The sequence below is a fragment of the Pan troglodytes genome, chromosome 2 (genome assembly GCF_028858775.2).
Source record: "Pan troglodytes isolate AG18354 chromosome 2, NHGRI_mPanTro3-v2.0_pri, whole genome shotgun sequence".
In the NCBI taxonomy this organism is placed as follows: Eukaryota; Metazoa; Chordata; class Mammalia; order Primates; family Hominidae; genus Pan; species Pan troglodytes.
The window spans coordinates 18,843,673-18,871,415 of record NC_086015.1 but is presented as its reverse complement, the minus strand read 5'-3'; the positions used below and the strand labels follow the sequence as shown (position 1 = coordinate 18,871,415).

Sequence of the window (27,743 nt, the reverse complement as noted above, 5' to 3'; positions counted from 1 at the left end):
AGTAGCCAGCCAGGCAAAGGGCAGGGAGCACACTTCTGGTGGAGGAAACTCCAATGGCAAAGGGTCTGAGGTGGGTTTAAGGAGCAGACAGAACTCGTTTTGTATCTTGCATGATGTCTGGTCGAAGAACTGGGTGTCTACTGAATTTTCTCTGATCTGTGATTAAGACATGGCAATAAGAAGATGACACGTCAGGAATTCAGATCTTCCACATCTGGTGCTAACATCCAGAATAGCAAACACAGGAAGCAGGCAGGCCGGGGATGGGAAGAGGATGAGCTCGGTATGGGATGTGTTGAGTTTGAAGCATCTGTGGGGCTTCCAAGAAGGTCCCTAAAGGGCACCAAGAAGCTCAAGTCTGGGGTCAGGCCAGATGGTGTGCTCTGGGATGCCACCTGCGTAGGGCTGGCCATGGCTGGAACGGGCTGCCGGCGAAGAGGGCACAGAATGAAGGATGGGGGCTGGGGGCGGTGGAGCCTTGGGAAATGCCTAAGACAGCAGAGTTGACAGAGTTGCACAGTCAGAAACAAAGGAGAACCAGGAGAGGACTGTCAGGCAAGCCCAGGGAAGAGGATGTTTGTTCCCAAGGAGGTGAGGCCACCAGGGCTGAGGCTCAGGGCTTGTGTAAGAGGGGTCTGAAGTGGACGGCGGAAGGGGGCCTGGCTCCTGGATATCAAGAGGGTTGTGCAGCACCAGCGACAGCAGTAAGGGAGGTGGAGGAGTGAGGGAGGCTTCAATATGGCCATGGCCTGAGGGAAGACCTGACGAATCTCTCCAGCTCCCGCTCCCCTTCTTTCCCCAACCTCACCTTGCTCCAGCCACAATGACCTCCTAGGCTCTGGCTCACAGACTCTCCCCGCCCTCCTGCCCTTGCACTGCTCTCCTAGGGCTTCACAGTGCGGGCTCCCTCATGCCATTCGGGCTCCCTCATGCCATTCCGGCTCCCTCATGCCATTCCGTTCCCTCACAGATGTGTCTTCCTCATCCAAGAGCCCCTCCCTGGGAATTGGAACCCTTCTGCACTATTGGCAGGAATGTTAAGAGGGTGTGGCTGCTGTGGAAAACTATATGGCAGTTCCTCAAAAAACTAAACACAGAATCGCCATATAATACAGCAATCCCACTTCAGGGCATATACTTACAAGAACTGAAAGCAGGGTCTTAGAGAGATCTGTGCACCCACATTCACAGCAGTACCATTCGCAACAGCCAAGAGGTGAAAGCAACCCATGCATCTGTCAATGAATGAATGGGCAAACAAAATACAGTCCACCCATACAACAGAATTGAACTCAGTATTAAAGGGGAAGGAATTCCAACCCATGCTACAGAGTGGATGAACCTTGAGGACATTATGCTAAGTGAATAAGCCACTCACAAAAGAGCAAATACTGTAGGATTCCACTCATGTGAAGTCCCTAGAGTAACTGAACTCATAGAGACAGAAAGTGGAACGGTGGCTGCCAGGGGATAGGGGAGGAGGAATGGGGAGTCAGTGTCTAAAGGGGGCAGAGTTTCAGTTTGGGAAGAGGAAAAAGCTCTGGAAATGAATGGTATTGATGGCTGCATGGCAATGTAATGTGCTTCATGCTACTGCACTGCACACTTAAAAATGGTTACGATGGTGGATTTTATGTTATGTGTATTTTCCCACAATTTTTTAAAAATGGAAAAATGAAGGCATTCTGTGTCTAAGATGCCCCCACCCCCAATCCCAGGAGCTCTGTTCCTCACGACCATAGCCAGTTTTGTTTGTTTGTTTGTATTGTTGTTGTTGTTGTCTTAAGACAGAGTCTTGCTCTGTCGCCCAGGTTGGAGTGCAGTGGCTCGATCTTGGCTCACTGCAACCTCTGCCTCCCGGATTCAGGCAATTCTCCTGCCTTAGCCTCCAAAGTAGCTGGGACTACAGGCACGTGCCACCACACCCAGATAATTTTTTGTATTTTTAGTAGAGACGGGGTTTGACCATGTGAGCTAGGATGGTCTTGATCTCCTGACCTCGTGATCCGCCCACCTCAGCCTCCCAAAGTGCTGGGATTACAGGTGTGAGCCACCGTGCCTGGCCGCCAGTTTGTTTTTTATAGCACTTGTTACCACCTAATCCCATCTTAGGAGTTTTCTGGTTTACCTTCCATCCCCTTCTCTAGAATGTGAAACTCCAACAGGGCAGGCAGGGACTGGTCTGACTTGTCATTGCTGTGTCTTCAGCCCTTGAAAGGGTGCTTGCATGTTGGTCCTCCCTGACAATGAGCCAGGCACAGAGTAGACGCTCAGTATATATTTAATAAATAAGTTTCTGTGGAAGAAGAGGAGGGACTGGGAGTAACTGAGTGAAGATACAGACAGAAGAGAGGCAGACAGTGGAGAAAGTTCATGTTCACTAGGAGATGAGTATTGTTTTCTGGGAGTGGGAAGCACAGGCTGTGGTTCAGAGCCCCTTCCCCGGGGCCCAGGAGAAGCAAGCGTTTGCAGTGGAGCCAGTGTGCAGCTGTGAATCTAGCTCTAGAAGTCCATAGCACAGAGAAAGTGCATGGTGGTGTTTAACCCCAGCTGGGGACTGGTCCAACGGCAACAACCAGGGCTCAGGTGGACCCTTTAATTGGGGGCGGATGGTCAAGGTGAGGCTACAGGTGCAAGGACCAGGGACACCGGTCAGCCGGCCCGGCAAGAGCAGAGCTCTGGGCATGTGGGCCCGGCTGGGCAGGAGCAGACCTGCCACAGAGGGCGTGACGACAGGAAGGGTCTGTTCCAGAAACAGGCCAGACTGGGAAACAAATGTGGCCATGAGACTCAGGTGAGGGAGGGGGTCCCTGGGAGGGGCTGCTGGCTACTGGGCTGGTCTCGGGGGAGCTGGTATTTAGCCTGAAAAGGCCCCATTAGACTCATTGTCAGGGAGGGCCGACACGTCAGCGAGTCTTTGAATGTCTCCTTTCATAAGGAGAGCTATTTTTAAGTCTTTCTTGCTTTCCTTCTCTCCCTTCCTCTTTCCTTCCACCTACAGCCTTTGTGTGTCTACGAGTGGGAGCGAGGAGAGGTCAGACATGTGGGTGGACCAGTGGGGCTCAGCCTCCTGTCCTGCTCCCAAAACCTCTCCTATCATGACTTGGCTGCTCCAAAACATCCAGGAAGGGTAGGGCTCACCACTGCACCCCCAAAAACACCTCCCGGGGCCCACAGGGTGACCACTCCTCACTCACACCTTCCCTGGTCTGCTCTTCTGAGGTGGTGGAGACAGAAAATCTTGCTCCCACGTCCCACACAATGTGACTAGGGCATGGAGATGAGAGGTCTTTGCCTTTTGGAGAAACTGAATTCTAAACCACAGTGGAAGACAAATGAGGATGGAGACATGACCCTTCACCCCACCCCCACCCTACCAAAAATCTTCCTGCAGAAAAGTGGGGAAGGTCACTCACTTGGGAAACCTCCCTTCCCATCTCCACAGTGGTTCCGTGGTTGGGGAGCTCTGGGCACCAAGGGTGGCCAGGGAGTCTGCTGTCACAGCCTCTTGGGGGACTGTTACATGGTAGTGGATATGGAGATTTAAAATATGCCTGCTCTCTGGTCCATTGATTGCCTTCTGGGATCTACTCTTCAGAAAATCTTTTATGTGCATAAGGAGGTGTGTGAACAAGTTCACTGCAATGCTGATGAAACTAGAAACACTGTAAGAATACTGCAGTGAGGAGATGGCTAAATAAACCATAGCACATCTGGAAAATGGAATACTATGCAGCCAGAAAAACATTTAACTCAGAACTCTATGTATCAATGTGGGAATACCTCTGGGATATTACTGAAGGAACCCAACTAAGTTACTTCAGGTTTCTTATAGTTTGATATCATATATGTAAAAACAACAAATCCACAAAACAATGTACTGTGTGTTTAAGGGAATGGGGAATAGGAATGAGAGTTCGAGGGGACTTTCACCCTCATCTGCAGTGATTTACATATTCCGTGGTAGAGCATGCCTTGTGCAATTAAAGTGTAGGTTTTGACTTCAATTCTGGTATATAATGCAAGCCTTATAAAGAAGAATGAGGGGGAGGAGGGCACGGATGTCCAACCCTATAGCTGATGAGAAGTCTGGACTCTGGAGAGTGAACTGACCTGCTGGAAAGATGAGCCTAGACTCACCCACCCCCTCCCTGCTCTTGGGATGACCGGATGCTCCTGCCTCTGACCCTGGCCTTGCTCTGGCTGGCCACAGGCTCTGCCTGGCTCTGGCCCCCGCAGGACACATGAAGGACCCCTGTCCATGGCAGGGCTGCCCCAGCTTCATGACCCCAGTGCGTCACTGCTGAGTCCCGGTTGAACTTGGGCAGATTGCTTCCCTGTTCAGGCTCCTAGTCTCAATCAAAAGCTCTGACCTTGGTATGCTTTTTTCCTGAGTGGCAGGCATTGTTCTAGTTCTTAGACTTATTTACCTTTGTAACTATTCTGAAGCAGGTACTATTACTACTATCCCAACCTTACAGATGGGGAATCCTACGAGCAGAGTGGTCAGGAAGTTGCCCAAGTCACTCAGCCAGCAAGGGACAAAGCTGAGTCTGAACTTCTTAGTCCCTAGGCTGCTCTACCTCTTGCTAGCTCCTTATTCCTGGGAGTGTCCAAGCAGTGGCCGGGAGACCAGATCCTGGGTAACAGCCAATGTCCAGGGCCCCAGAATTGCACATTCATACCTTTAGAATGGTTCTGAGCAGGACAGGCCCTCTCTTTCCATACTCCCCCTCTGTCTCAAGGATTCAGAAACAACAGATAATTACTACACCCTTATTGTATGGCCGGCACTCTCACATTTGTGTTCCCATTCAACCCTCCCACAGCCCCGCAGTTACTATTAGTGCTCTCTTTCAGAGATGGGGAATGACCGGCCTGCAGTGACACAGCCGGAAGAAGAGATGTGGGGGGTCCCAGAGGAGGGTTTAACAGAGAACTCAGTGACCGTGGTGGGGTACATCACAAGGTGGGTGGGGACTCTGAGGTACAGAGAGTTGTGCATGGTGGGCTCCACTGCTCCATCAGCCCTCTGACGTTCTCGCGGCCAGTACCCAATTCCTGGTTTCAGGGTGGGGACCAAATCTCTGATGGCAACTATCTCTTTCTGCTCCCAGATGCCATGACCTCAGGGATGCCCAGAAAAGCCAAAATCATCTCTAAATGGGCACGACTAACTCAAGGCTCTCCTCCCTTCTCCACAAGGAGACAATACTCCTTCTTGGGAGAGGAGGAGTGGAGAGGTCAGAGAAGGCCCGCAGTGATAGACAACACTGGACTTGGAGCCAGCCAGAGCTGTGCTTGAGACCTGACCCCTTCATTCACTAGCTGTGTGGCCTTGGGCAAGTTACTTAACCTCTCAGAACCTCTGTGTCCTCAACTGTAAAACAGGGATAATGGTGCCAACTTTGAAGTTGTTGTAAGGAGTCAAGGAGATGACAAACATGGACAACCTCAGGACAGTGCCAGATACGTGGCTCAGTACCTAGAGAGGAAGAGGCAGCGGGGAGATGAGTGAGAGGGGAAGGGGGTGGGGAGGGTGTGAAGGAGCCACTGGAGAGAGAAGGGACTGAGGGGGAAGAGGCAGGAGAAGAGGGGAGTAACTCTCTTGAGGGCTCCTGTAGCACTTGGTAGGTAACTTTATGAAAACACAGTCCAGAGAGATCAATGGACTTTTAAAAGAAATCACCTTTGTGGAGAGAAAATGAGACATCCCCATTTGGCCAATGCTTGGTAAGTGTCAGGCACCTGTGCTGAGTGCATTCACTTGCAATGGTCTTTAATCAATGTACCAAAACTAACCTAGGCTTGGAAGGGGAGGGATGATGGAGAGTGGGAGGCAGGTGCCGAAAAAGGTGCTGAGGTCTGCTGGGAAGCGGGCGAAGGGGGCGCTCCCCTCTTTGCCTCTCCAGTCACCTCTCAACATGCAGGCATGGCCTGGAAGATAGGTGGGGTGGGTGGGGGCATTTCACCCTTCCTAGCCCACTTCCCTGCAGTGGTTGTGTCCCCCGCAGAACAAATGCCTGAGCCCCATATCACCCCGTGATGTTTCCTGGGATGCCACCTACCAGTCACATTCCTAGGCCTGCTCTTCACCTCTGCCCATTTCTGCAAATGTACATTGTGGGAAAGGATTCATGACTCTGAGAAGGGGTGTATGGAAAGGCTGGGACTTTGTCAGTGAGTGGGTGAAGGCCGGCTCACCATGAGTGTCCAATAGAGAGCGTATATTATCCCCGTCAGCACTGATGCACCCGTGCCCAGCAATGAGGTCTGCGTCTTCACTGTGACGCGGCCCCCAACTCACCATCAGCCTCTAGACAGCAACCTCCCTCCAGCAACTCCATCCCCTCACAGCACTGCTGCAGGGCCAGGGAAACCAGCTTTCATCTAAAACTTTTCAGTTCACAAAATTCCCTTATAGCCTTTAACACATCTCACCCTCATGATTTCCACTTCACAGATGAGGAAACTGAGGCCCAAGGTGTCCAAGGTCATTAGAAGCTAGGCTGGTCTTCATTCAAATCAGGCAGCTCTATTCCACATCATCCACAAAGCCTCCAGAAAGCCCCAAACTTCATCAGACTCCAGAGGATACCGGCATGAGCAGTTGCCCTTGCATCACTGAGGCCGGTCCCCAGAAGGCGATACTTCCTAGCGCCCTGATGCTGCGTGTCTCAGCCCCTGCATCCAGCTGGGGCCAGCTATCTGCAAACAGCTCCGTCCGCACCAAGGGAAGGAGCAGATCTGTTACAGCCATCTCTCCACCCTCACGTCTCCGATGCCCACGGCCTACCTGTGGGGTGCCCTACCTTGTGGGTGACACTGGGGTCTCTTGAAGCACTGTCCTCCTCCTCCGAGCTTCTCTGCTCTTCATCCGACGTAAGGTCCTCTTTGGGGGCTGCCGACGAGATGGGACAGACTTTGTAGGGCTCTGTGTAGGCGCTGGGTCAAAGCAGGGGAAAGAAGGGTTAAAGCTTTTTGTTTAGCATAGGCAAAGAAAACAAGTAGTAAGACTCAGGCACAAACTTCCTACTTCCCCACCCCCAGCCACACTGGCTTCCATTTGGAGCCCTGAACACACCAGGCTCTTGCTGCCCAGTGCCTTTGCACACGTTAAGACAGACTCACTTCCCTGCAGACAGGGGGCAGGCTCCCCTGCCAGAGGAAGGCCCGAATAACTCAGGATGCGGGCAGGAGATGTTGAATCTGGGTGGTCTGGGATCTGGACTGGCCTGGTCAGGCGGCAGGGTTAGTCCTTAAGGTGGCCGTGTGCTCTGGGCCTGAGTAAGGGATGCAATGATGTGGTGGACAGAATCCAGGACGTGTGTTCCAGCCCCTAGTCCCGGCCTTGCCATCGGCTAGATTGCAGACAAGACATAGCTCAGGGCATCAGTTCCCACTCAGCTGCATAGCAACAAGGATTCCTGTCTCACCTTCTTGGCAGGTGCTGCGAGCATCACAGCTCATCTAGGTGTGACAGTCTCATATCTCCATGCCTGTGACTACTCTCCACAGGCGTTGCCAGTAAATAATGAACATAGCAGTCAGCACATATTTACTGACTGTCTGCTTTAAGCAGGCATGGGCTAGGCATCGAGTAAAACACTGGTGAGTGAAGTAGACATGGTCCCTGTCCTCAAATGTGAACAACTCATGCACAATCACAAACTGTGATCCCCACAGCAGGGGCTCTCAGCCCTTCTCTCTACACAGCAGACTGATTATTCCACAAAAGACTGTGCCCTTCTCCTGCCCAAAAACCTTCAGTGGCTCCCTCTTGCCATTGGCAACGCGGCCCCAGACAACTCACAAACCTTTCTTCCTACTCAAAATTTGGTCTTATTAAATCCTTACCAAATACTCCTGCCCTCTGGGAATGCCTGGATGAGATACTGGAATGACTGACGGATGGCAGGACGGAAGGGAGCAGCCACTTCCTGGACTGCCTGGGCCAAGCTTTCCCTCAGGCCCTGGCCCAGGCAGGGGGAAGTGAGGCGGGTGGGGGACATCAGGGGAGGAGAAACAGCCTTAGGGAATAGCTGAGCTAGGAGCCTATCCTGGAGCTCCTCAAGTATCTTTCATAGGAGCCAGAACCGCAGGTACCCAACCCCAGAGTACCTGTAGCCTAAGCAGCTTGGGGCTCTGCCAAGGCCAGAGCAGGGTCCCCTGCTCCACAAGGGGCTATAGGGCCAGACAGAGCAAGGACAAGGTGGCCTGTCTCTGCCTGGGCCTCCACTGACATAATGGGTTGGAGGTGGGGACTGTGGCTGCACACTTGTGTACAGAGGCAAACCCAGTCCTCACCAAGGTTGAGCCATGACTCAACCTACTAGCCAACAGGCTACCCTCTGGTCAGACCTCTTTCTTCTTCCTTTTCAAAAACATTGCTTTTTGGCCTTCTCTTTCAAATGATGAGGTGTTTTACAACAAGCCATATACCTACTACCAAGGTATACAAAGAAATAACACCCCGCCAGGCTTGCTGAGGTGTGCCAAAGCCTCCCTCCTGTCTCAGGGTCACCTCCACCTCCGCTGCAAGTCACCGTGCTGCCAAGGGCCACCAGCTCCCTCCACTGAGGAGCGGTCCCCAGCCTAAAGGTCAGGGACAACTCACCTGTTCGGCAGAGCTCAGATCAGGCTCAGTAAAGTGACTGCATGGACTGGTCTCACAACACCCTCACTCCCCTCCCTCCAGAGCTGCCTGCATCAATTTGCAACCCTTTTTCCAGCAGACTTGGAGTGGAGTCCTGCCCTCCTTCTGAGAGAAACAGCCACCTCAGGCAGCAGGAGCAGGTGGTGCTCTATCCAGGATAAGCAGTAAGGATGAGGGATGCAGCAGTTAGCAGCCCTCCTACCACTCCTCCTCCGCATCCAAAAGGAAGGTGCATGCCAGGCAGAAAGCCAGAAACCCGAGTGTCTCCTAGCACAGCCACTATGTGAGCCTCAGGCTTACCTTCCTCCCAGGCTTACCTTCAAATACCTCCCAACCATACATCTAGCATCTCTAGCACACCCTCTGCTGGCCAGGCCACCTCCTGCCTGAACATCTGTAACTGGTGCCTTCCTGAGCTCTCTGACTTCACCCTGGCTGTCACCCAATCTGTTCTCCACCCAGTGGCCATAATGACCATCTCAAAACCCAATCTGATTGTGCTGTCCCCTGGCTTAACTTCTTCAGGGGCATTCCAGGGCTGCTGGGATTTGGCCCCAAGAGCTCAGCCTGTCCAGCAAGCCTGCGGGACCTGGGGAGGGCAAGGTGGGCACCCTCAGTTCCTGCTGCTGCTGCTGTGGTCTCCCCAGCATCAGATGCTGCTGGGCATCACAGAACCTGGGGGCTCTGCCTCAAGCCAAGCAGGGGGTGGTTTCCATGAGTCAGAGCCATGGGTGATATGGGGGAGAGGGCTCACGGAAGCCAAACCCCTGGAGAGGGAAAGGAGATAGCTCGAGGTCACGCAGCAAATCTGAGCTGACATACACTGCCTCTGAAGGTGCCTCTCTCCATGCTTGGTCCCTTTTAGAGACGTGAAAGCAGATGCAGTTGGGCCTGTCACTGCAGTGATATGTGGAGTTGGGTCTTGGGTGCGCCTTTGCTTTTGTTGTTATTTTACTTCTAAAGTCAGTGGAGTGCGGAGATGAGAGCTCATGCTCTCGAGTTAGGCTTCCTGGGTTCAGATTCTGGCTTGGCTATTTGTTGGCTGTGTTTAACGTCTCCAAGCTTCAGCAGTGCTCAATTCACAGTGAGTTACATAACATCAGACATTCAGAATAGTTCCCAACACATGACAACTCAATAAACGTCAGCTTTCTTCACGATCAGCTCTGTATTCTCCTGTCCCTTCCTGTCTTTGTGCTTCCCAAACCCGAGCCACTCCCCCGTCTTCAGCGTGGCCGTTGCTGCCTCCAGCTGTTCTATCATTTGCCTCATGTTTTCTTTAAGTTAACTCATTTATAACACTTGCTACCAACTCTGGCCTCATCCTAAGTGATAATACCTGTGAGGTCACATGCTGTATTCTTTTAACACTGTATTTTTAAATGTATTATTATTTTTAGACACAGGGTCTTGCTCTGCTGCCTGAGCTGGAGTGCACTGGTATGATCATAGCTCACTGCAGCCTCAACCTCCTGGGTTCAAGCAATCCTCCCGCCACAGCCTCTCCAGTAGTTAAGGACTACAGGCACACACCACCATGTTCAGCTAATTTTTAATTTTTTTTTTTTAAAAAAGGGGTCTCACTATGTTGGCCACACTGGACTCTAACTCCTGGGTTCAAGCAATCCTCCCACCTCAGCAACCCCAGTAGCTGGAATTATAGGTATATGCCACCACACCCGGACCCTTTTAACACTTTAAAATAAACCGTATAATTATTAAATTATAATAACGTGTTTGACTAAAGTTATCTTGCTCACATTGGAGGTGCACAGACCTCACAGATGAACCTGGTTACTTCTGATCCTCAATTCAGCCTCAGCCATGGCAGTTGTGGAGCCCATGCAGATGGCCCTCCTCTTATTCTACTTCTTTATCTGATTCTGTTTTCCAGAAAGATCACTAAAACAGATGTTAGGGGCAAAGGTTCAGGCGCTCTGATATTTCTGGCTCATTTATTTCACTGTCCTATATAGGAATTATGAGTACAACAAATGGGGATAAGTCACCATTAGAAATGTGCTGGTTCCTGCCTTCAGGAAAGTGAAAGATGTTTAGGCTCTCAACACTTAAAGGAAGCCCCGTTGAAGCCCAGAGAGTGGACAAACCAGACTCATTGATGGGGCCATTGGGCCACAGTCCATGACAAGACATTCCTGTGGGCCACAGCCACGGCATACCTAGGGGTGTCAAAATGTGGACTTGTGGGGCCTCATCCCCTGCCAAAAGCCAAGCCAGTCCCACTCCTGTCATTGGGCGTGTCTTCCCATTCCCTGCTCCCAGATGCACTTCACCTCCTCCCTTGACCCCCTCCTGTGTTTTGAATTTCTGTTCACTCAGAATTGTAAATGTTTAGTTGTGACCATGATGTATTGTTTGGGTCAGTGTCCCTTTCCAATGCATACTAATATATTATGGTTATTATATATGAATATATTTAATGACATGGAAACAGTTGTTGATTTTCTAAGTTTCTTTCCCTTTTTGGGGGGGAGTGTTTCGAGTTGTAATGGACCCAGATGGAACTTGTAACGTGGGCCACACATGATAGAACCAAATTCAGATATCACTAAATAAAATCTTGCACACTGAGCTGTAAAAACAAAACAAAAAAAAGGAAATGTGCTTTTACTGTTGATCAAGGGGTACAAAGTTTCAAACAGGCATGAGGAATGGGTTTTGAGACTACTGCACAGCAGGGTGACTGCAGTCAATAATAAGTATTACATATTTCAAAATAAGAGTAACCTTTCTTCTTTCTTTCTTTTCTTTTGGGTAAGGGTAACTTTTCTTTCTTTCTTTCTTTCTTTTATTATTATTTTTTTTGGGGGGTGGGGGTCTCGCTCTGTCACCCAGGCTGGAGTGCAGTGTGATGTGATCTCTGCTAAGTGCAACCTCTGCTTCCTAGGTTCAAGTGATTCTTGAGCCTCCGCCTCCAGAGTAGCTGGGATTACAGGTGCAAGCCATTATGCCCAGCTAATTTTTGTATTTTTTAGTAGAGACAGGGATTCACCATCTTGGCCAGGCTGGTCTCGAACTCCTCACCTCAAGCGATCTGCCCGCCTCAGCCTCCCAAAGTGCCGGGATTACAGGCACGAGCCACTGTGCCTGGCCAACTAACAGTAACTTTCAAATGTCTTACCATAAAAATGATAAGGCGATGGATATGTTAATGACCTTGATTTAATTATGCCACATTGTATACATATATTAAAACATCACATTGTACCCCATAAATGTATAGGATTATGATTTGTCAATCAAAAATTATAGTAATGCATTTTTAAAGGTCTAGAAATGTCTTTAAAATACGCACTTCCACAACATGAAAGAGCAAGTATGATCCAATGCCTTTGCAGAGTCAATGAAAAAATGGCAGCAACAGACCCTATCTTAAACAGAAGTCAGCAGTAAAATAAACAAATCAAAACGTTCTGATACTAAAACCAAGGCTGTCAACATGGCTGCTCCCATCGACCCTGGTATTGCTACGAGGTTGATCATACACAGGGCAAGGAAACACCTCTGAGAGATACATGTTAACCTCTTCCCAAATGCTGTGACAGACCTGGCAGAACTGTGTCCTGGGCAAGTAACCACGTCTTCCCTTGGGGAAAAAGACTGGGAACACTTACATATCATGTCTATCTCCCCAGTCTGCCAACAGAAACCTCCGAGATGAGTACTCTGCTCAGTATGGTCAAAGGAAGCCTGCAAGGCTCTATATTTTCAGCTATCTGGTGCCTCCCTGGTTTTTCATTCATTCAAAAAAATTCCTATTACGAGCCGTCTGTTCTAGACTCTGTACTACAGGTACTGAGGGTACAGTGTCTATAGTCTCTCTAGTAAAAATGCCCATTATAATCATAACTGGATGAGGTGTTATCTTCAGGTGGATTCCTTGAGCATACCAATATACTACATATGAGAAAGCCCTCTAACCCAACTACCTACCCATCCACTCATTCACCCATCTATCTATTCATCTATCTATCCATCCATCCATCCATCCATCCATCCATCCACCCACCCACCCGCTTCAGGACACTGGACATCTGACCATCCACTCACCCTTCCAGCCATCCTTCCATCTACTCACTCAGCCATCCATCCTTCTCACCCATCCCCTCACACTCACTCACCAAATACGGCTCAGCTTCTACTTCATGGAGCTAACACATGGAGGGATCAAAGATGACTCAAGTACTCTCTCTGGCCTCAGACACAGTACAGTGCAAATTACTTCTGAGCCCAGAGAGAGTACAGAGTGAAGTCTTCTGAGCCTATCCTCTTCAACAGCACTTTGCACTGTACTCTGGGTACTTTACTGTACTCTCTGGCCTCAGAGGTGGAGAGGGTGGGCTCAGACAGACTGCCTGGGTGGAATCCCAGCTGTGCCACTTCAAGCAAGTTTCTAATCTCTTCGTGTCTCAGCTTTTTTTTTTCCAGTTTCATCTATAAAACAGGGGTGATAGTAATATAGGTATAGATTATTTAGAGGATTCATTGAAATAATGCAACAAAGGCACTCAGAAGTGGCACAAAGAAGGTCCTCATTAGATATTAGCTAGTGGTGGTGTTTCCATAGCCTGACAGCAACAGATGAAATAAGTTTATCAGAATAGCCCATCAGAACAATGAAAATGCAGACTGCCCCATCCTTCCATCAGCTGGTATCTTTCTGCTCTCTAGCGGACACTAAGGGTGGTTCAGAACCAGTAGAAAGGCCCCCATCTCTACAGTACCTTACGACTTACAGGCAACTTCATATCTGTTTCCTTGCTGAAGTCTCCCGGTTGCCCAGGGCTCAGTGCCTTTGTTTTCTCAAGCCCCAAACCAGGACCAAGGATCTGAAACTTTGCTGTATGTTAAGTGAGGAAGGACATTTGAGAGATAGTTTGGAGGCCAAAAGGATGAAATTTCAGTAGGGCTCAGTGGCTCAAGCCTGTAATCCCAACACTTTGGGAAGCTGAAGCAGGAGGATCGCTTGAAGCCAGCAGTTCAAGACCACTCTTGGCAACAAAATGAGATCCCGTCTCTGAAATAAAAAAAAAAATAGCTGAATGTAGTGGCTCATCCCTATAGCTATTAGCCTCAGCTACTTGGGAGGCTGAGGCAGGAGAATTGCTTGAGCCTGTGGGGGTGGAGGCTGCTGGTCACACCACTGCACTCCAGCAGCCTGGGTGACAGAGCAAGGCCCTGTCTCTAGAACAAAAAAAAAAAAAGGATGACATTTCTAACCATTATTTCAAGAGTTTAAAGGACAGAAAAATCATTTGATAATATTCAACATCCCTTCGTGATAAAAACTCTCAATAAATTAGGTGCAGAAGGAAAGTACCTCAACATAATAATGGCCATATATGATAAATCCACAGCTGACATCTTACTGTTAGCTTTTATCTTTTCCTCTAAGAACTGGAGCAAAACAAAGGTGTCCACTCTCACCACCATTCTTCAACATACTACTGAGAGTCCTAGCCAGAGCAATAAGGCAAGAGAAAGAAATAAAAGGCATCCAAATTAGAAAGGAAGAAGTCAAACTGTCCCTGTTTGCAGATGACATAATCTTATATATAGAAAACCCTAAATATTCTACCAAAAACCTCTTAGAGCTGATAAACTCAGTAAAGTTGCAGGATACATAATCAATATATAAAAATCCGTAGCATTTCTATACATGAACAATAAACTAGCTGAGAACGATTTTTCAAGAGCTACAAAAAAAAAAATCACAATACTACATTTACAATAGCTACAAGAAAAGCCCAATCTAGAAATAAATTTAACTAAGAAGGTGAAAGACTTCTACAAGAAAAAACATAAAACACTGATGAAAAAAAATCAAAGAGGATACCAACAAATAGACATTCCATGCTCATGGATCAGAAGAATTACTATTGTAAAAATGACAATACTTACCCAAAGCAATTTACAGATTCAACATAATCCCCATCAAAATACTAATGACATTCTTCACAGAAACAGCAATTAAAATTCTAAAATTTACATGTAGCCACAAAAGACCCAAATAGCCAAAGCAATCCTGAGCCAAAAGAATAAAGCTGGGGGCATCACATTACCAGACTTCAAAATACACTACAAAGCTATAGTAACCAAAAAAGCATGGCACTGGAATAAAAACAGACACACAGAACAAGGGAACAAAATAGAGAACCCAGAAATTAATCCATATATATACAGACAACTAATGTTTTGACAAAAGTGCCAAGAACATTCATTGGAGAAAGGAGTCTAAATGGGTCTGGGAAAACTGAATATCCATATGTAGAGGAATGAAACTAGATCCTTACCTCTCATGCTATAAAAAAATCAACCTCAAAAGGGATCAAAGACCTAAATGTAAGACCCAAAACTATAAAACTAGTAGAAGAAAACATAGGAGAAATGCATCAGGGCATTGGTCTGGGAAAATATTTTATGACTAAGACCTCAAAAACACAGGCAACAAAAGTAAAAATAAACAAATGGGATTATATCAAACAACAAAGCATCTGTACAGCAAAGGAAACCATCAACAGAGTGAAAAGACAACCTACAGAATGGGAGAAAATATCTGCAAACTACTCATCCGACAGGGGATTAATATCCAGAATAGATAAGAAACTCAAAGGTCTTAACAGAAAAAACATACACACACACAAAAACCCAATCTGATTAAAAAGATGGGTAAATGATATGAATAGACATTTCTCGAAAAAAAAACATACAAATGGCCAACAAGTATATTTTTAAAATGCCCACATCACTAATCACTAGGGAAATGCCAATCAAAACCACAATGAGATACCATCTCACACCTGTTAGAATGGCTATTATCAAAAAGACGCAAGATAACAAATGCTGGCAAGGATGTGGAGAAAAGGGAACTCTTCTACACTGCTGATGGGAATGTAAATCAGTAGAGCCACTATGGAGAACAATATGGAGACTCCTCAAAAAACTACAAATAGAACTACCATGTGATCCAGCAATCCTACTACTGGGCATTTATCCAAAGGAAAGAAAATCAGTATATGGAGGAGACATCTACACCTCCATCTTTACTGCAGCACTATTCACAGTAGCTGAGATACAGAATCAACCTAGGTATCCAACAACAGATGAATGGATAATGAAAATACATACACAACGGAACACTATTCAGCCATAAAAAAGAAAGAAATCCTGTCATTTGTTGCAACATGAATGGGATTGGAGGACATTATGTTAAGTGAAATAAGCCAGGAACAGAAAGTTAAACACTGCATGTTCTCACTCATATGTGGAAACTGAAAAAAAGCTAACCTCATAGACGTAAAAAGTGGAACAGAGGATACTAGAGGCTGGGAAGGATAGGAGTAAGGTGAGGATAGGGAGAGATCTGTAAAAGAATAAAAAATACAGCCAGATAAGAGGAATAAGTTCTAGGGTTCCATAGCACTGTAGGAGGACTACAGTTATCAATCATATATTATATAGTTTCAAATAGCTAGGAGGAGGATATTGAATGTTCCCAACACAAAGAAATGATCAACGTTTGAGATGATGGTATGCTAACTATCCTGATCTGATCTATAAATTACATATATCAAAACATCACTATGGACCTAATGAATACGTACAATTATTATTTGTCAATTTAAAAAATAAAAGAGGGCCAGGTCTGCTGGCTCACACTTGTAATCCCAGCACTTTGGAAGGCTGAGGCGGGAGCATTGCCTGAGCCCAGGAGTCTTTGAGATCAGCCCTGGCAACATAGCAAGACCTCCCATACATACAAAAGATTAAAAAACTAGCTAGGTGCAGTGGTGCACACCTGTAGTCCTAGCTACTTGAGAGGCTAGGGCAGGAGGATCACTTGAGCCCAGGAGGTCGAGGCTGCAGTGAGCTATGATCACGCCACTGCAGTCCAGCCTGGGCGACAGAGTGAGCTCTTGTCTCAATAAATAAATAAATACATACATACATAAATAAATAAATAATAAGTAAAAAGAAAAGAAACAAAAAATAAAGGACCAGTGGTCTGTTGTACCCTGAATGGGATCTTTCCAGGAAATTCTGGGCATGTGGTCATTACAGGAATAATATGGTCCCACCACTCAATAAGTTTACCTGGAGAGTCACATTCTGGGAAAACGGGAAAAGGGCCAGGTGGTCAGCACTGTAAGTTTAGTGACCAAGTAGCCCAGAATGTTGGCATCACACAGAAAAGAGTCACTGTGTGACCTCAGGCAAGCCACTCAACCTCTCTGTTTCTTACCTATAAGGTGGTGATAACTATGGAGGTTCACAGTGGGAGTCAATAAGAACACGATGGTGAAAGCGGCCACGGCCTGACATACAGCAGGTCCTTTCTGGCCAGCTCTGAAGAGCCTGCAGAAGGGCCAAGTTCTAAACCCCCCGCGTAGTCTCCCTGGGACTGTATCCACCCTCTGAGTCCACTTGTGCTGTAAAGGGAATATCAATTAAAGCTGCTCAGAGGCTGTTACCTTAAACGACCTTCCAAATGTCCTTCCAAAGGACTAGGCTCCAAATGAGCCTAGTCCTTTTCGGCAGCCTAGAGTTGTAAGAGGATATGTGCCTCCACGTGGGGAGATGAACGCTGTGTAACCCGGCCTGGTGCTGTCCAACTCTGACCATTTAATTCCGTCCTATGTAACGCTCGTTGGGAGCCATAACTCTGAACACAGCCAAAAGGGCCTAATAACTCGTAAAAAAAAAAAAAAAAAAAAAAAAAAAAAAAAGGAACGCTTTTCCCCCTGGGAATCTCTCAGTGGGCACTCCAACCTCAAATTCCATCCTCACTGGTGTGGAGATTCATGCGAATGGGGCCAGATTGCAGACGTAACTTCTCCCAGCCCCTCCGAGACAGGCTGGGACCTTTCTGAAGCTCACCAGCCCAGCAGGGAGGGGAAGGGGGCTTCGGGGCTGAGCTCTCTGGGAGCTGGAAAGTTTGAAATGGAGGAGACAGGCTGGTGAGAATGAGTATCCCAATTAGCAGAATTGCTGGAAGAGCTTGTAAGTGGGCGGAGGGGAGGGCTGGATACGGGATAGGGATTTCTAAACCCTCAGACATTCGCTCCACTCCTTTGCTGAATCCTTCACCCCTCAGCACCCCAGCACCTTCCCAGTACTAAACAGTCCCTCCAGGACTTCCCCTGGTGACCCCTTCTGCTCTGATGCTTCCTTGTCCTCACAGGGACATTGCAATCTTTGCAGATGGAGCTATCATTTGCACTGTAACTGGGACCACCGAAGACAAAGCACAGCGCAAATGTGATACTGTGGAAACAGCCCAAGAGGACTGGGGGTCCTGGATTCCTCAGTAAACCCTGCGTCATCTGGGCTACGTCGTGGCTGTCCTGGGGAGGCTCAGTTTCCACATCTATAAAACTGAGGTGGAGGCTGGACTCATGGGTCAAAGCACAAAACACCCAGACATATGAAACTGTGTGCTGAGACCAGACACACACATCCCACAGCCTGGGGGCCAGGCCCTGAGAGCGCTGCCTGCCTGGTGCCTCCTCGTGTCTGAAGTGAGGCTCCCTTTCACGCCTCTCGGAGAGAATGCATCCTGCACCCAGGGTCAGCCAAGGGATAGCATTGTAATGGTTCCCAGAAACATGACCGAAGGAGAGACTTTTTAAAAAATTCAATTTCCATTTCTCACTAAGTAAAAACAAAAGTTCATCCTTGTTTTCTGACCAGAGACATCCCCACCCCTCCTCTTAAAACGCAGCAGCATCAATGGTTTCAGAGGGGTTTGTTTTCTTTTCATAGCAGCATTAATGAGATATGAGTCACATATCATGAAATATGCCCCTTTAAAATACAATTCAGTGCTTTTTAGTATATTAGTATATTTAAAAGAGTTGTGTGACCAACACCATTATCTAATTTTAGAACATTTTCATCACTCCAAAAAGAAACCTCATTCCCTGCTAGGCCCCTCAGCCCCTGGCAACCACTAGTCTACTTCCTGTCTCTATGGATTTGCCTATTCTGAACATTTCATTACATGAAATCATACAGTATGAGGCCTTTTGGGTCTGGATTCTTTCACTTAGTGTGTTTTCCAGGTCCATCCATTTTGTAGCATGTGTCAGCTCTTCATTCTTTTTCATGGCTGAATAATATTCCACAGTATGGATAGATCACACTGCTTATCCATTCAACTGATAGACATTTGAATTGTTTCTTTTTGGCTATTATGTATAATGCTGCTGTGAATATCTGTGTACACATTTTTGTATAGCCATATTTTCCTTTCTCTTGGGTATATACCTAGAAGTGGAATTGCTGGGTCATATGATAAATCTATATTTAATGTTTTGAGAACTACCAGACTGTACTCCAAAGAGGCTGTATCATTCCACATTCCTACCAGGAGTGTATGAGGGTTCTAATTTCTCTACAGTCTTGTCAACACTTGTTATTGTCTGCCTTTTTTTTTTATCTTAGCCATCCTAGTGGGTTTGAAGTGGCTTTATAAGGATTTTCAAAGAATTTTGTTTTTTTCTGATTCCATCTCAGCCTCCTCCCAACCTGAGCAAACACTATTTTTCCTAGCCAAAGAGAAAAAGGGAAACACAACTGTGACCATGAAGGCTTTATTTTCAGATAATCAAGTGAGGCTCAGAAGTCCGGTGGGGGGTAGGGGGGAATTTAAACTTTTAGAAGATCTTCAGGAACCTCATAAAATTATAACATAAAGAGGTAACATTCAGAAACAATATGTAAGCCGGAGCCACAAACCTACCACTGTGATGGTGTCTCAGGCTCTGTCTTTGGGACACTGGAAGTGCCTTGGGCAACCTGAGGTAGGGATGCTGGCAGCAGAGGCTGGAGCCAGCATTTCTGCCACACTGTTGGTTCACAGGCCTGGCCTAGCCATAACCACTGGCTCTAACATTTTGGTCATCTCTGGGACTGCAGTAGAGGACAGTGGTAAACAGCATACATTTTGGGATCTGACTGTCTGATGCCAAGACGCAGTTCTGCCACTTATCAGCCCAATGACCTTGGGTAAGTTGCTTAACCTGCCTGCCTCAGTTTCCTCATCTGTAACATGGAGATGATATCAGTCCTTAAATTCCCAAGGTCTATGAGGGTCTATGTAGGGATCAGATGAGATGACATCTGTAAATGAGGTATACGACTTGTGTAACACAGTACCTGCTGGTTTTATGTTACTAGAGTACGTCTGAGCTACAGGCCAGTCTGAATTCAACAGGCAGAGCTCCTCAACGCTTACAGACCTGGGTTCTGGTCCCACCTCTGTCACCAGTGTGAGCCCCTTCCCCTCCAAGGGCCTTAGTTTCCCCATCTGTAAAATAAGAGAACTAGAACTAGAAGCCCTTCTCACCACGACGCGCTGTGGCTTTATTTTATGTCCAAAGCTGAGGAATTTTGCTCGAGTGATTCCTGCCACATCTTTGGCATTACCGACCAGCCTACGCAGCCAAACCAACTCCCTGGCCCATGCATACATTTGCAGTTTCCCATCTATCCCCCTTCCAAGACTGTTACAGAATTCCTTCCCACCCTCCCCTGCACTTGCCCAACACCATCCCTCCCACCCACCACCGCCCCCCCAACCAAGGCCCAACCCAAATACCACCTCTTCCAAGAAGCCTTCTGTCTCTCCAGCAGGAGGGGCTCCCGTTGCAGTTTACTACAACGACTCCAGTTAATTTACGTTCCTATATTAAAGTTCCTTGAAGGTAGCAGTCATGGGCTTGCTATGCATTTTTGTGTCCTCCATGAAGTGCACACAGTAGGTGCCCGACAAATGACTGTCCTATCCCAGTTTCCCTGTCTCATCTCAGCTGATGGAGGTGACTTCCTCCCATCACCCAGGGGGAGGGCGTCTCTCTGTCTGCACACATAACACAGTACCTGGCTGGCGCTGAAATGGCATCACAGGTGCTGCCACTGCTGAGAACACTGTGGCCAGACAAGTATTAGGAGACAAACGAGCTTCCTTCCTCACCAGGCCACGCTTTTAAATCACGAGGAATATGGCCGGGGGTGGGAGAGGGAGAAACACCACAGAGGCTGGATCTGGTTCTCCCACAGGTTCAGCTGATGCTGAAGGATGGGTGGTGGGGACTGCCTTGGTTTCCTCATCTGCAAGATGAGTTCTACAGTTGTGGGTCCTGAGCACCTAACTCCAGCCCAAAGCAGGAGGAAACTCAGACGCATCTTTCTCCTGCAACCTCCGCTCTGGGAGTCAGAGGAACCCAGACCACAGGCGAAGCAGGAAGGGCCGGGGAGTCACTGCTCCTGCCCCAGGCAGCTGGGGAGGATGCAGCAGCTGGAGATTCACAGAGGACACTATAATTTAATAACCACACACCACATCTGAAGCTGCCAGGAGCTATGAGAGGGGCAGCCTGTGGTTTCCAAGTGTGGTGGTCTGAATAACAATCTCCTTCTCCCACCCCTCCCTTCCACATAGACACAGCCAGCCAATACTAACAACAGCAGCAGCAGCAACAGCAGACACAGAAGCCAGCATTTTTTTAGGGCTTACTATGTGCCAGGTGCTCTATGGCTTCTTCCCAACCACTGTATCCTGTAGACATTAACACTCCCATTTTACAGATGGAGAAACAGGTGCACAGAGGCTAAGTTCCGGGCCAGGATCTGAACACAGGGAATGTGGTTTCAGAGCTCCCCCTCTGACAATGAGTCCATGCAACCTCTACTGTATTTATTCATTTATTAAGCACTGAGCTGAGCACGTCCCAGGGGCTATCTCGTTTGATCCTTTCAACCAGCTTAGTGAGGGTTAGAAGCACTTTCAACCACTTAGTGAGGTAAGCACTATTATTATACTCATCTTTCAGTTGGAGAAACTAAGGCTCTGTGAAGTTAAATGACTTGCCCAAGGTCCACTCTGCTATATTCCCCTTCCATCAACCTCTCTCAGACAAAACCACAAGCAGATGGCCCATGGCTGGACCCACACACTGGACACATCCATTCATTCGGTTCACTGTCACCTCCTCTGTGGTGGGCAGTATCAGGGCAGAGCAGGACTCCCAGCCCACAAGGCATGAAAATGTGTGAGAGGTGCCAGAACACAGAGGAGTGTGCACAGAGCACCTGTAGGGCAGGTGGGCGCAGGCATTTTGACGCACATGAACAGGAGCGTCACCTGTGGCAGGAGTGGGATGCCTGGATGGGGGACGCAGAGGGAATCCATCACACAGGGCCAGACAGAGACGGACACACTGAGGCTCAGGCCCAGAAGGGAAGGGCCTCACACTTGGACCCAGACACGTGATAGTGCACACATGCTCTTGTCATGTCACTCATGTGGTCTTCCCCAACTCCATCTGCCTCCTCTACTCCAAACACAGAAGAAGCATTTTCAGAGGATGCCACCCTTTGCCAAAGGCTCTAAACCCTATAAATCCACGCTGCTCCTGAGGGCAGGGGCTGCATGTGATTCTGCTGGTCCCTAGAGCCCAGCTGAGAATGGATGCCTGGAAAGTGTTTGCTGACCTGAGCTGATCTGACTTCTCACACCAGCCAGGGCCCAGGGTCCTCTGATTTCCAAGGCCAGCTCAACCCTTACATCCTACTCTAGGAAGCCTTCCCTGACTACTAGCTAAGCTAATGGGGCTTAAGCTTTAGGTCCTACACTTGCATGGGTGGGTACCTTTCAAGGTTCAATAAGTTAATTTATAATCTTTTTTATTTGCATAAATTTAAAAAATAACCTATATACTATCAGTATAATCAACATAGAGCCCATTTCTTACAAGATTTTAATTTTCACACACTTCTTAAGGAAGCTTTTTGTGGTATAAGTGAGGTGCCTAACCTGTACCCCATGGGTTCCAGGGCTGCATGGGGCTGGCCTGGCCTTTTTGCATCTTGGTTCTCCCATTTGGGTTCTGTACTCCATGAGGGCAGTGAGCCCTGCGGTGTTAAGGCTGCAGCAAGTTACCTACTTAACAGATGGGGGCAGTGAGGGCCAGGGGGAAGGATGAGAAAGCAGACCAGATTTCCATGGCTCCCAGAAGCCTCCCTGCAGAGGGGGTCAGCTGTCCTGGGGTTCAGGCGTTCGGGGTGTGGCAGTCTTGGAGGGAAGAGGCGCGGGGAAGGGCAGGGCTGCCCGGGAAGTGGGACTTTTTCCTCCCACAACAACGAAAAGCCTCATCCAAAGGGTGAGAAGAGAGGCACCGCCCTCAGCCCCACCTGTCTTCAGGGCTCACAGTGGCTGGCTGCCCCTCCTCCACCCACCTCCCAGGACTTGTCCTGCATTTCCTGTAAACACCGACACTTCCTCCCTGGGGAGGGCCTGGCAGTGTTGGGGCCACACCCCGCGGCTGACAGAGCCCGGCAACAATGGCTGGCCCGGGGCTCCAGCTGGCCACTCCACACCCCAGGCCTTCCCAGGGACCCAGAGAAAGGCTACCCTTTCCTAGAGCTGGGGAGCCCAATGCCCCCAGATGGACAACTCAAGGCTCAGAGAGGAGGGGAGGCATCTGTTCTGGGCTACACAGCAAGTCTACAGCCAAAGGCAGGGTTATGACTTGCTCATCTCTACACCTCAGCGCCTCATCTGCTGACCATGACACACTGAGCTCTCGAAGGTGAGAACACCCGGGAGGAGCTCAGACTCCAGCCAGCCTGCCTAGATTTCCAAAACTTGGTTCTTTGCCACTTATCAGCTACACAACCCTGGGCAAGTTTTCTGTGCCTCAATTTCCTCATCAGTAAAGCAGGGATAGTAACAGTACAGACCTCATTAGGTTGCTGTGAGGATTTAGTGAAGTGATATATACAAAACACCGAGAACATACTGCAGCTATGTTGCTGTTCCTGTTTTTAATGTTTACTGAAAGCTCCAACCAGGACAGACTCTGAGTCTCCAGACCTCCATCCCACCAGGGATGCTAATTGGGCTCGGCTTTCCAACTTCAAAGCAGTTCAGGGTTAGAAGCACTGTTCTAGGAGTCAGGAGACTCTTGCTCTGCCAGTAACTCACCCCATGATCTCGGACAAAAACACTTCCCTCCTATGTGCCTCAGTTTCCTCAGCTATAAAATGGAGACTAAAACCCTGCTCCATCTCATGGGTGGCCGGGAGGTAAAATGAGACAACAGACAGAAAAGCACGTAGAAAAGTTCCAGTTGATACATTAGGTGTTTCAGGTGGGGGTCGGCATTTCCAAACAAATTGTCACAAAAACTCATCTTCGAGGATAAGCCCTGAAAGTCTTTATCAGTATGGTGTTAATAATCTGGCTACACTGACAGCTTATGTGTGCCAAGTCCTGGCCAAGTGCTTACCAGCAGGATCTCATTCACTCCTCGGAACAACTCTCCCAGCAGGCTATTATCATTCCCATATCACAAAACAGAGGGATGGAGGGGGACCACTAAGTTCAGTCTCCCTTGATTTGTCCTAAACCTGTTACCTTCAGCTCTAAGAACAGGCTGAAGAGGGTTTCCTTACAGCCCAGCTAAGATCTGCACAGCACTTCACAGTCTACAAACACCTCCACATATTTCATCATGGTTGATTCTTCCCGCAAACATGTAAGGTAGGCATTGTCACCTCCAACAAAGAGAAGAAAGCAAGGCCCAGGGGGGCTGAGTGACTGCCTGGGTCCCACAGTTACACAGTAAAAATGGTGTCTCTGGTCCCACGGTTGGGAAGTTTCCCCTTTGTATGACAATGCTTCTTCATCTTCTGCATGAACCAAGAGGACCTGGACAGTGGCTCCTGACTCTGGACCCAGCACAGGGACATGTCAGGCAACTCCCCCGTGGACCTGGGGTGCCGTGTGAGCAGTTTCTGAGGCCTGTGGCCGGGTGTCTGGAAGTATTTATGAGCTATGCAACTAAGCCTGCTTTTTCAGTCAGTAATTGCTTTGAAATATGGGTTCTGAGAGTTTGGCTGCAGTGCTAGCTGGCACAGCCTTCTCCCCACATGCCAGGACAGAGACCACGACAATAGAAAGCTGGGAAAACCACCCACCCCACAGACAACTCTGGCTTGGGATGAAAGAAAGCATTGGAAGAGAGGCAATGAGCTGAAAAATAGAACCCTTGAGGATGGCGCCCTCCTCCCTCAGCCCCATCCTCACTAGTACAATCTTTTGGCCCCCCAAAGAAGCCCCTGAGCCCCCAAACCACACACGCCTCTCCCACATTTCAAGCATTTTCTTCTTCCATGTGAAGATCGCACCAGCCACCCGGGTTCAATTAACACGACGGGTGTGCCCCTAGTTAATGACTTGGGAGATAATTCCGACATGAAACAAGCTTGAAGTTTCATCAAATAGGGAAGAGGTTTTCTAACAATCAGTCACCTTTATGTCAATAAACCACAGGGCTTGGTGAGTGTGAGTTCTCATCCCTGTACTCACACCCAGTCCCAAACCCAGCCTCTGAGCAGCACATACCTCACTCCACATCCTTCATGTCTACCTGTTGGGCCACCTGTCCCCCAACTTCACTCATAGCCCCTCTCCAGATTCTGAAATTCACACTGCCACTAGTCAGGGAGGACCTGAGGAACTTGATTCTGTAACCCAGGGTCTGAACATAAAGTGTATTAAAGGCAGTTTTCAAACTGTAAAGTTCTATAAAACAAAGCATGTGGCAATGAACACTGCTCCAGACCTGTCGGGGGATGACTATGAAGCCCACCCCTGGGGATCTTGTTTCTGATGCAAAGTCCACCTTCAAGTGTTACCAGGCTCCAGGGTCTGGGTCTCTGTCTTGATAAACTCTCCCACATCCCAGCCTCAGTAGATGGAGTCTTGCTACCTCCACCCTGCCTGCATCACCTGTTCCTAGACTTCTAGTTCAGGGAAACTTCTTAACCTTTCAGAGTATGGAAAGGAACCAAAAACTAAAACTGCAACAATCCAACAGCCTTGCAGCAGGAGCAAGAACCCTGCCCCAGGAGGTATTCAAGCACTGGCTTATTGAGAACTGAAGCATCTGGGAAGGGGAGGGGCATCCCCATCACTAAAGGTCCCTTCCAACCTCAAAGTGAGTAACTTCAGTAGTTTCAACTTAAACCTTTCAGAGTAAAATAAGTTAGGGGTCGATGCGGCCAGCAAGTTGAGGATGATTTCAGAATGCAGCTGGATGAAACCCTTCCTGCTGTCTAGACTAAGCCCAATCCAAGGGTGCCTTCAGAACCTTTACAATGGAAAGGACCTGCAGTGGGGTGAAGGCATCAGGGCTTTTTTAGCATGTACAGGTGACAGAAGAGAACACAAACACCCAAAACCCAGAAGCTGTAGGCATTTTCTGAGTGAGCGGAGGCAGAATTTCTGCTAACTCTCAAATCCCAGGAGGCACAGAAGTTAGAAGCTGAGCTGAGGTAGCCACCTTTCCCTGCTACTCCAGAACCGAGGCATAGGGACTTCCTTGCACACCTTAGAAGGTAACGGGACACCAGCCATGGGCTACTGCACCTGACCAGACCAGCAGCATTTAGTTAAGAGGAGAGATGAGGGCAAGACTTTCCAGGAACAAAAAAGATTTGAGTGCAGTCTATTGAGGAGAGACTGGGGCTTATGATTCCAGTACAACACTGGGCTAGCTCCTTCTAGACACTGTCCAATTTAGCTTTCCTAACAAGTCTATGAGATAGGAATTATCAGCTCCATTTCATAGATGAGAAAACTGAGGCACAGAGACATGAAGTGACTAGCCCAAAGTCACACTGTCAGTGAACTATGCAGCCAGGGTTTTATGCCAAAGCTGACTGAAAGGCAAGATACTCAGCACCGCAACCTACCTCTGCCTGTCTGGTCTGGCCGTCCCCAAGGGACCCTTCTCCCTATCCCTTCCTTTGCACAAACACAGCAGTGTCAGTCGGGTCCCAAGGCTATTTCTCCTCTGCCTTCAGCTTGGCCCCAAGATTCCTGGAATGGATCTGACCAAAGGGAGGTGACTTTTCCACGCAGCTAGTTAAGAAGCCACACGGTACAGGGCAGTGTTTCTCTAAGGGGGAACCTGGGAGTGCCTGGGGGAGTCTGTTACAAATGCAGATTGTGCAGCAACACCCCACACCCAGTGACTCCGAGTCTCAGGGGAAGGGCCTGGAAACCTGCATTTTTTATTTATATATATATATATATATATATATATATATATATATAATTTTTTTTTTTTTAATGCCTATTAAGATGTGAGAAATGTTACAGCTGAAAGGGTCAGGACATTCAGGTTCAAATCCCAGCTCCCCTAGCTATGCAACCCTGGACAAGCCACTTCGCTTTTGTCAGCCTCAGTTTCTTCACTTGTCTGGTTGGGATAGGAATCCCGTCCTTCCAACTCACAGAGTTGCTGTGAGTTTCAAAGGAAGTTAGAAAAGTGCCCTGGGGGGCCGGGCGCAGTGGCTCACGCCTGTAATCCCAGCACTTTGGGAGGTCGAGGCGAGCAGATCACCTGAGGTCAGGAGTTTGAGACCAGCCTGGCTAACATGGCGAAACCCCATCTCTACTAAAAAATACAAAAATTAGTTGGGTGTGGTGGTGGTGCATACCTGTAATCCCAGCTACTCAGGAGGTTGAGGCACGAGAATCACTTGAACCCAGGAGGCAGAGGTTGCAGTAAGCTGAGATCACGCCACTGCACCCCAGCCTGGGCAACAGAATGAGACTCTGTCTCCCCAAAAAAAAAAAAAAAACAGCGCCCTGGGGATGCACAGGTATAGAGCCCAAGCGTCCAGGGTTCCTTCCAGCCAGCAGACTGGTGCCTTGTCCATGGAAACCACTCCCTTGGTGGGGAGGGGCTGGCCCTGACCTTATCAACAGTGAGAGCCCACCTGGCATACCAAGCAGGGCTACCTGGCATCTGGATGGCACACTGCAAGCAACGCCTGCCGCAGAGCCTGGGGTGGACTCAGTGGCCGTCCCTGAGAGAGCGTCTAAAGGGAAGGGGGTGCCCAGCCCCTGATTTCAGGGCTAAGAGGAAAAGACCATGGCAGCAAGGGCATCTGACACAGCACATCAGCCTTGACTTTCCCGAGCTAAAAACCCACTCTTGCCACACGCAGAGGATGCTCTCCAAGCTGCAGAGACCCAGGGGGCTCTCATGCT

At 48.4% G+C, this 27,743-nt stretch overlaps 1 protein-coding gene across 5 annotated transcripts in view; it reads right to left on the bottom strand.

Annotated features, from left to right (window-relative positions):
• FGD5 (FYVE, RhoGEF and PH domain containing 5) overlaps positions 1-27,743 on the bottom strand; it is a 123,474-nt gene that overhangs the window by 63,167 nt on the left and 32,564 nt on the right. For all 5 annotated transcript variants that reach the window (XM_516303.8, XM_003309639.6, XM_009444940.5 and 2 more), the window contains exon 3: positions 6,813-6,945. In XM_516303.8, coding sequence (XP_516303.5) covers positions 6,813-6,945 — 133 coding nt within the window. The remainder of the gene's footprint in view (positions 1-6,812; positions 6,946-27,743) is intronic.